The sequence below is a fragment of the Cyprinodon variegatus genome, unplaced genomic scaffold (assembly GCF_000732505.1).
Source record: "Cyprinodon variegatus isolate N-32 unplaced genomic scaffold, C_variegatus-1.0 Scaffold24, whole genome shotgun sequence".
In the NCBI taxonomy this organism is placed as follows: Eukaryota; Metazoa; Chordata; class Actinopteri; order Cyprinodontiformes; family Cyprinodontidae; genus Cyprinodon; species Cyprinodon variegatus.
In genome coordinates, this window is record NW_015150477.1 from 575737 (window position 1) to 586147 (window position 10411).

A 10411-nucleotide genomic window follows, 5' to 3' on the forward strand; every position below is an offset into this window, starting at 1 on the left:
AAATAAAAATAACAGACAGGCTAACAGAAAGACAAGTAATGATCTGGCACTGAATGCTCAGGCTGAACTGAATATAACCAGAAGAAACAGGTGAGAGGAATAAATTATACTTGAGGCTGGGAGGGAAAACAACAGGTGAAAGGAATTACTAATTAGGGAGGAGCAAACAGGCCAGATCATGACACTTACATAAGGTTCAATTTCAATTTTGATGATAAGGGCATGGACTTTAGCTAGGTTTAGATTTGAACTGAGGTCTTATATCATGACATGCAAACAACTTCTGTCTGTGTAGTTTTTTCTTATGTATTCAGTCTGAGATATTATTCTAGAGCCCAGATATGGGACTGTTGAAATTATGCTGTGTAAATATTTTCAGATTTGTAGTAAAAATGGTTTCATTTGTAAGTTTCCCTGTTGGAGTGGCATTATTTTTAAATGAAAGGAAACAGGAATACCCAAAGAGAACCAAGGAATGCATTGGTAGAATGGAGGCTTAAAAACGTGCTGTGCGAAGTAATGAAATTTTCCTCATCAGGATCATCTTTTGTAGTGTGGGGAGTGGTGGACTAGTGGTCAGAGCATAGAGCTTGGAATCCTGAGGTTCAGGATTTGAGCCCCACTCCCACAGACTGCCACTCTGGGTGGCCCCATGATGGCAGCCCACTGCTCCCCAAGGGGATGGGTTAAATGCAGACGTAAATTTCTCCAATGTGTTAAAGTTCTATTATTATTTTTTTACTTCAGTCATTAGACTATTTTTAAGCTATAATTCAAGGATTAAGTAACCACTGGGGGCATTGTCAAAGTGAAACATATAAAGCAATCCGAGAACATAAATTGCTGAGCTGGTATCGTGTGGGTTCCCATGGGATGTGCTACACCGATAAGCATGACTCTGCGGCTCAGCGTAGATTAGCCTGGATTGCCTGGCATACCTCCTGAGATTTGAATGGCTCTGTGCAGAAATGCCGGGTCACGGTTTTAGGCGTGGAGCTCCTTGTTTTAGGGGCTGTGATCTCCCTGCATTTGCTGATGGAAGTGTCCGATCCCTGAGAGGTCTGCCGCTCGCAGAAAGCTGTCAGCGAATGGCTTGTGTAAGCAGCGGAGATGCGTTTGATGTGGAGGATTGTACGACTCCCAGCGGGGGTTGCGTCAGTCTCTGACTGACAAGGAGCCTCAGCCGCTCCTCATGGCGAGCTTCAGAGGCCTGCTACCCACCCACCAACCCGGCCGCCTGCTGACTCGCTCTTTATGCTTTGTGGATTAGTGACGGATCTGTGGCAGGATCAGTGCTCGGGATGGTACAGTGACTTGTCTAAAGAGAGACAAATGGAGGGGAGCGGTTTTTGCTCCTGACAGTCACTGAACACGTTTGATCACACCAGTGTGCTATCAGTGCTCACTGATCTCCCCGCCTGACACAGCCTACTCCTCTCCTTTTGTTTTTTCTCCTACAGATCAATGCATTAACCTTTCACGTTCTGAAGCTCCCCCGCTCTTCAGGTGTTTTCTTCTAAATCATTGTCAAGCTCCTTCATCTGTGTTCCCACTCTTCTTCCTCTTCCTATTATTACCTTTTATGTATCTGCTCTCTCACACATGGCATGCTGGTGCTATCGACTATATGTGCCTTGCAGCCTTCCTCCTCCCTTGCCTTCTTTGTGGAATCGACCCCTCAGCTTATATGTCTGTTTCAACACATGTTCTAGTCTGTCTTTTCCCCTCTTCCTTCACCCGGACAATTCCTGGTCCTCATTTTTTTTCCCAACCCTAATTTCTCCCTCTGTTCTTATATCTTCTTCCCCTGATCTTGTTCTCTACCGAGACGGTGCTCACCCCCACCCCACCTTCTCGGCACTCCAATCATATCTTTTGAACAAGTGCTGATTAATGACATACACAGACTGATGAATAATTCACCAACAAGAGAGAGAGAGTAAGCAGAGGATAGAAGGAAGGGGTGATGAACAAAGAGGCAGTCGCATAAGAAAAAAGTGCAGCGGAAAAGGAAGGAATGAAGGTTGGAAATGTAACAATCAAATCTAGGATTGGCTTGTTTGCTTTTTTATGGCATTGTCAAATATAAAATTGTTTTGTTTATGTTATATTGCTGTCCTTGTCTTGTGATGCTTTCAAATTGGGAACAATTTAGAAAGCATTTCCGTGTTTAAGCATTCCTAATCTGTGGTCTGGAAGTAACCCAAGAGGGGCAAAGATGCAGTTTTTACTGTCAAGCCACCGGGTGGACAGGCCAGGCATTCTCACTCTGCAGATCTCTGTAATAAGTCTACTTGGTCTAGTCACAAACCATGCATATTCATAGTCTGAGCTCTAGGACGCAAATTTAGTGTGAGTTTGATGGGTCCTTCTTTGTCAAAACAGTCATCAGACCCAAATGTGCTATTTATAAGAAGACTTCAAAAAGACCAGGATAAGAATAAATATTCATTGTATATTTAGTCTACTTATCTATAAATATTCATGCTGCATTTCTTAGCCCTCCTGCATGTGCAGAAGTTAAGATGAAAATATAAAATGGAAATCATCTTTGCATAATCTTTTAATGGATACATTAAGACTTTATCTAGGGCATTCTGATGCGTTAAAGGTGGTTGTCCTAACGTGTCCCCAACCCTAAGTCTCCTGCATCCTCTTACGGGGCTCTTCAAGGCCTGTCCTGTATTTGGGTCTATCCTTCTTCCCGTCTGACCGGCTTCCTTTTCCCTGCTGAACACAGAGATTTGCATGTAGGCCAGTAAGCACTATTTTGGTCTTATCTGACCAGGGCACCTTCTTCAATATGTTTGCCGTGTCCCCAACAAGGTTCCTGGCAAACTGGAAATGGGATTGCAAGAATTGTAGAGCAAACGGCTATGACCTTTGTGTCTGTTCTGTTGGCTGCTTCAGTGGTTAATTCTCTCTTTCAGTTGTCAGTTTAGGCAGATAACATTGTTTCGTTAGGTTTGTAAATGCCATACCCTCTCTTTTTTAATGTTGGATTGAGTAACGCTCTGTAAGATGTTCAAAGGTTGGGATTCGGCTTTACCACCTTACCCTATTTTAATGTGCATCCACAACTTTCTACCTGACCTGTTTGCTGTGTTACTCAGTCCTCAGGGGGATTATTGTTGATTAATGTTCCCTAAATATTCTCTTTATACCAAGACTAAATTTAAGCATCTTTCACCTCATAATGATGCACTTTTTTAATCTGACTCCGCCAGATGGATTTGCTCCACATATCCATCTGGAAACCTTCCATTGAAGTAATTTTGGGAAGGGGCGAAAATACTGGTTGGCTGATTGGCCTATGTTGGTGATAGACGGGCCAAATAAACCAATCAGATCAACGAAGCATATGACATACTAACAGAGCGATGACGAAAACACAACCACAAGATCAAACTCTTGCCGAAACCAGTCGGGAGAAGAGCAAAAACATCTTTTCCTCTGAGAAAAACTTCCAGAGCAGTGTTTTGCTCTTCTTTCAGTGAAGAAATACTCTGTAATTCCGATAAAACTTGCTCGATAGCCACGCTAACGCTAGTTTCATCGGCTGAAGCCGCCATGTTCTTTAGACTGAACTGTCGCGCTTCTCGTTGCGTCACACCTCAACCCACCTCAAATTCAACGCTGATTGGACGTTCGTTTGGTGAACGGCTCCAAATTTACTTTAACGGAAAGTAGCCAGACTGATCTGCGAGTGAAACCTTGAAAGCTCGCGAGATCAGGATGGTCTCAAAAGGCTAGCACTTTTTAGTGTTAGTCTTAAAAACCAAATGTAAAAATCAAGAACAAAAGTTGAAACTCAACAAACTTGACTGATTTGAAATGCCTTCAGGAGAAACACTTTAAGGTGAGATGGAGATTGAGCTATTTATCATACATTGGTGAACCTGTTGTTAAGAATCACTATTTATGTTCTCTTGGCCTTAGATAATGGACAAGTTTTCTGCTCTCACCTGTTGGATCTCGTGGCTGCACTTGATACAGTCCATCAATATGATTCTTAAAAGGGCTTATAACGTGCTGTAAGAATCTACAGATCAGCACAACGCTGGTTTAAATCTTATTAATCTGATATATTTCATTTTCAGCCTTCAGAATTACTTGCGGAAAACCAAAAGGCACCTTGCTTGGATCATGTTTTAACTAGATACAGAATATTTTTCTATTTGTTTAGTTGATCAGATGGCAGATAATAATGTTTTCTGTTATTCTGATTAGACTCAGCTATATTTGTCCGTAAATCATGATGAATACAATCAGTTAGGTAAACCGCAAGTGTGTCTTGAAAGCAATTTTTTAATTTTTTGAAGGCTTTATGTTTTTAAGATATATTTGTTTGTCTTTAAAATGTATTAACTTAAACAACTTTACTTTTTTTCCAATCACTTCGCCTCAATTCCATTAAAATGATGAAGTAAAGACCTTCAGAGTTATTTTGTTTAAACAAAAACTTTCATTTACAGTAAGCCTTATATCAAATAGGCCTTTAGAACCTCCTTTGTAGTGTTTTACTGTCTCCTTGAACCCCAAGCAGAAGGTTGCTCGTATTGATTCTGGTTCTACTGGAGATTTCTTGCTGTTAAAAAGAGTTTTTCATGTTGCTACTGTTTTTTTTCTATGCGTAACAAAAAAATTGGCAGACTCAAATCAACAGGTAGATTATCTAATTTAGACAGATTTGTTTTATGGAACCAAAAATAAATCAAAGGAGCTTTGGAAAGAATGAAGCAGGCTAACATTAAGCTTCCAGTCTGTTCGCTCCAATTATTTTACCTTTACCTCTTTGAAAAATGTCCATTGATATGTCAAAGCTAGGTTTGTTTAAGAAAATGCACCAATTTTCAGAGATATCATTGTGATTTTTTTATTCTAAAACCTGATAACCTAACGGAAAATACAATAAATTATCAAATAAATAATAAACATATATTAAATGTGTGACTGGAGCTGTATGCAGGATTGATGGAGGATTTTGTTGGACCTTTCCTAACCTTTCAGACATTAAAAGGCTCACAACTGTGAAGTAAAGCGTGATCACTGTCGGTGGGTTTTGTTTTTTTTATTAATTGCCTCCATCATCATCGCCCCCCTCCCCATTCCATCTCATTTTTCCCACCCGTTTTCTCCCACATTTCCAGCTCAGGATTTAAATGCTGTATAAAAGCTTCAGAGAATGGCTGCAAATTACACTTTATGTTAGCAGCAGGTTCCCTCTGCTGCTGTGTGATGTGTGATTTGTAGATGTTGCGGCTAATGGTGCATTTGTGGTATTTACTGTTGATTTGTTTGGCATATGCATGATGTGTTAATAGTGCGCTCTTAGAGATGAGGTTGTTGTTTTTATTCATGTTGGTGACATTCACGCTGGTGTCGTAGATCCATCAGATGCACCAGTGAGACAGATAAAGCTTTTTAGGATCCCAGATGATGAATCCTGCCTCATAATTTGGTCTTTATAACCCTAGCTACTAATTTATTTCCGTTATTATTGTTGTATACCACCAGCATCTCATATAGAGTATGGTTAATGTTGAGTTTTAAACAAAATATCCTCCTCAGCTCAAGCTAGACTTACTAGTTAGAGCTATTTTTTCTTCTGTAAACCCAAGTCAAAGTCTTGTATTCTAGTTCTCACTTTTCTCCTCCCCTCTGCAGAAATCTCTGTCAGCCTGCTGTCGGTCATCGTGACATTCTGCGGCTTCGTCCTCCTGTCTGTCTCGTTGTTCGTCTCCTGGAAGCTCTGCTGGTTGCCATGGCGGGACAAGGAGGGCGGGGGATTGAGTCTGACCTCAGGGCTGCTGCCCGGAACCGCAGGGCTCGGAGGGGCAACAGGGCCGAACCTTTTACCCCCTCTGCTTCAGAGGAAAGAGGGCCAGTCCTCGTCCTCGCTCTACCCCTCACTGGGGCAGCAGGGACACCCCCACTTCTCTGACATGGTGGGGCTGGAGAGGGGGGAAGGCGGAGGGGTGGTTGGGGGGCCACATGAGACCCAGGAGCACTCATACCTGGATATGGACTCCTACCCCAATAATGCTGGTGAGAAGCTCTCTAAAGTTATCCATGCTTGACACCAACCTGCCTCTTAGAGGTTTGGCACTGCCTCCATGACAGAAACCTTTCAGACCTTTTTTAGACCAATTCCTTTATTTTTTCTACCAGAAAACCTGATTTGCTTATGTCTTTTTAACTAGTGCTGATCACTTCAAGGGGCTTCTGATTTTTTTTCTAGTCATACGATAGAATTAAGTTCCTGGAAAACAATGTTTAAACATTTCAATCTCACAATGATCAGAAGGTAGATTTAAAACTTGTGAAAAATTAGGGGGATAAAAACCCTGTAAAGATCTACTGTTGAATTTTTTAGATCTAAATTATGCTAAAATATAAAAGCTTATTAAGTTGGATGGATTCAAATATATCAAGAAAGATGTTTAACACTGATGGACTCTTTAGAATGATCATAATGTTAAAATAAACATTTTTTACTAAATAAATGTTTTAGTTTTTGCATAGAATCAGTCTAAAAGTGTATAAATGGGTTAAAAACATACCGTAATAAATTCATCATCAACTTTAGCATATATTGCTTTAAATAGCTATAAACAGTAAATAAATAGTTTTTGTATCAATCAGCATGCTCTCTGGGATGATGATTGACTAAAAAAAATGGAAATATGACACATGAATGTTTGCAGCTAGTGGTTTTAGACAATGAGACATCTAAAAAGAAAAAAAGATGAACTGATGTCACACTGACATTGAAGCCAAAGCAGTGGATTGTTGGAAAAAAGTCAGTTTTCCAAAAATTGAATCTTCAGGAACAAAATAATGACTTAAATCATCCCTAAATTTTTAATGTAAATCGTTCCCTGATCTAAATCACTATCCCTCATACATAATGTATGTGTGAAATATTGTGTTTTTATCTGCAATGGTATTTTCTGTCAATTACAACTTTTACGGCAAACACGTAATTTAATTAGTTTAGTTTTTATATTACTTTCTAAAATGCCCAAAGCAATATTTTTTCTGTTTTGTATTATTATTTTGATAAAGGATCGGTTTATGATGTCCAGTGTTTTAATAAGATTCCAATGGAGTTTAAAATAACAAAAAAAGGCCCACATGATAACTGAGCCTCTTCTGTACCTAACAATGGCCATTATTTGCTGTTATTCATCCTTTATTTTTACAGCAAACCACAAGTCAGCGACATTTATAAACAATATTTCTTCAGAAAAATTGAATCATTGATAAAAACAGCTTTTTTATAATATCTGACTACTGTATGACATTGTTTTAGTTTTGCTTCCTTTTAAAAACAATTATGGATGAAGAAAAAATCATAAAGAAGAATATTTTAGTCACTGTTAGTTTCATTCCTTTATTCTTGCTTTTGGAAAAACTGCTGCAGATATTATAGTTATATAGTTTTACTCTTTATAAAATTGCTCGGTTCTTTAGCTATTTTTGTCTAACTAAACTAAAAAGCCACATGCAGCTTTGGAGCTGCAGATTGGGGATCCCATGAACCCACCTGAGGTGGCTTTGACCTGAAACTCAATAATGTTCTCTTTTAACCATAATATGCATTTTTACTTTAAGCCACAGGACGGTTTAATAAACATTATTGATGAATCCTTCTAATTTATTTGCAAGGGTTTAACTTAACTTATAAACTAAATAATGTATAAAAGGTATAGAATGACTTTAGAGTACTAGAAATAATCACTACATTTACTTTAAAGAAATTAAAGTATATATACAATATATATATATTTATTCTTTACAAAAATATTCAAAATAAAGGTTCTCTGTGAGATTATGCTTCTGCAGTAACAGATTAATTTAATCCGAGGGATTTTATGCAGATTTACCTTAGGGTGCCGATAAGCTTTTGGAGGCTTACTGGCACCCTGTAGGTCCTTCAGGGCCTGCAGAAGGAGACAGCAGATGCACATTCATTTTAACTTTTCGGTGTCACATTGTGAAAATAATCAGTAAGATGAACGTAGAGATTTATATTTACGCATTAACACCTGTTTGGAAAGATAATGCGATCATAACCGCATCATTTGCAAAGCTCTGTTAATCGTATAATCATTTTAAAAATACAAAACTAAGCCTGGAACTGTAGCTGATGTTTTGATTAGATTTTTCACCAGACGCTTTATCCTGCCGTTGAATTTTTGCAGCTCCACTGCAAAGTCTTTTATTATTTACAGAGTATGTGAGGTGGTGGCCCTTATTCTGTCTGACAAGTCAGATTCCTGATGTTAACCAACAAACATCAGTTCTTTTGTCACAGTGTTAAAGGTGAATTGGAGGCAGCATTAAATAACAGATGTGGCTGTTTTTCATTTTCTAGGAACATTGAAGCTGAGTCAGACGTCACCAGATGTCCCCAACTCAGAGGGTGGAGCCCATCCCAATAAAGAGCTGCCCAACGCCCATTCCCAGCAGCAGGTCACCCCACGGTCAGTGTGATGTGTGTTTATGATTATTGCTGTAGAATAAAACAAACTCAATAAAAGAAAACGCTATTGAACTTAATGCAACGTTGGATCGGTTGTGCAAATAGTTTTAAATGTATATTAATTGTCATTCTTTTGGACATCCCGGCAAGTTCAGAAGGCTGCTTGGGTTTTAAAAGCGGCACTTAAAACAAGATGTGATTTGATGTCTGGTGGAAAAAGGTCATTAAAAAAGATGGTGTTTGAGGCAACTCAAAATGTTAGGTGAGGAGCAGGAAGTAAGTCTTGCTGACAGGTGTTTGGGATCAGAGGAAATACAAACATAACTAGAGAATAAGTGAGGGGATACGGTTTAATAGAGAGAAGAAAAATTGTTTCTGAAAGTTATTTTGAAATGAAAATCTGAATCTTAATTAAAAAAAGGAAATATAAAGCTACTGACTCCTGTTTGTGGATTAGATTAGCGTTTTGCTTGAATTAAAGTGTTCTAATCCAGAGGGAATCACATCAGGAAATTAAGCCACAATGCAGGATGATAGTTTATTCACTTCTGACTTTAAGCACTTAAAAAAGGCTTGTCAATTGAAACTTTGTAAGAAGAGAGGATAAGTTGTTGTGGGTTTCAGAATGTAAGAAACGTTTAATACAAACCAGCTGTACTGCTTCTAGGCACACTGAACAGCAGAAGCTTCAGTGACGTTAGAGCAGGCAAAGCAAAGGAGGGACTGGGACTAGGCCCGGTCATGTGGAGCGCAAGAGTCTGATTAGTGAATACAGTAAGCATCCCTCTTTAGTCTGTGAGATTGCACTGTTGATGAAAGAAGCTTTTCTTTCAAGTTTAACCCAAAACGATACCAGTAATCACAGTGGAAGAAAAGGCGATCCTCATCTGAGGGGTCGGCCAACGATCATACGTCAGCAAGCAGAGCAAGGCTCGTTGTCCAGAAATCAGATTTGTAGAGAAGGTTTGTCATTGGCAGGGCAAAGGAGAAAATCCATGGTCGAGTGGCTAGATCAATAAGAGGACTGGAGAACATGGAAGGAAACGCTGGAACTCTACTGGGAAAATGCTGTTGATAATCTGACAGGAGGCAGACTAACAGGAGGCTCATATGCAGCAGATCACAGGTGTAGCACAGGTGAACTCTGGGTAATCAGTGCATTAGACACTTGGAGATGAATAAGACACGGGCATGGCATGTCTGCAAAGTAAATCATAAGAGAAATAATATTTTTATTAACTCAGCTCAACTTTGCCTCTTAAAATCTGTTTGTTAAAACATTTGAAGCAAAACTAGAAGGATCAAGGTCAAATCCTTTTTCACGGGACTTTAAGAACAGATGAAGCTGTTCATGTCAGAAATGAAAAGCTTTTTTAACAAAACATTTCTTATAATAAACGCTGACTTCCAAGTAGCTGAATTAGAATTTAATTGTGCAAATAATCCTCTCTGAAAATGGAGTAATATGCAAAACTGTGGATGGTGATGGATTTAGATAACAGCTCTTATTGTTTTGGTTGTAAACAGTTAAACAACTTAACTGATAGAGAATTTGCAATGCTGGCTGCATTAGATGCAATAAACTCAAAAGTGTAATGAAGAGCTTGAAGCTATCCAAATGTGTTTCACACAACTACATGGAGGATTAAAGCTAAGAGTTTAACTTTGCTCTGAGGATAGAGCAGCATTTGTCTGATGAATGTGTCTCTGTTGCTCATAATAAGGCTTTACAATATTCTATGGACTTTCTAACATGAATCGACCTAATTTAGGCTCAGCTGAAGCTAGCCAGCCATTCCGTTTAACTGTATTTAGGATTTTGTAGCTTTGAGATAAAAATTTAGTCATTACCTTTAACACTAATATTTTTTTTTCTAGGTTTATGAAATAATTGTGTGAAGATACAAAAGTTGCTGTGACGAC

At 38.9% G+C, this 10411-nt stretch overlaps 1 protein-coding gene across 1 annotated transcript in view; it reads left to right on the forward strand.

Moving 5' to 3' along the window:
* The window catches only part of syt3 (synaptotagmin 3), a 72708-nt gene that overhangs the window by 22613 nt on the left and 39684 nt on the right, over positions 1 to 10411 (forward strand). The window contains exons 4-5 of the mRNA XM_015392938.1: positions 5668 to 6048; positions 8381 to 8489. Of these exons, the coding sequence (XP_015248424.1) occupies positions 5668 to 6048; positions 8381 to 8489 (490 nt within the window). The remainder of the gene's footprint in view (positions 1 to 5667; positions 6049 to 8380; positions 8490 to 10411) is intronic.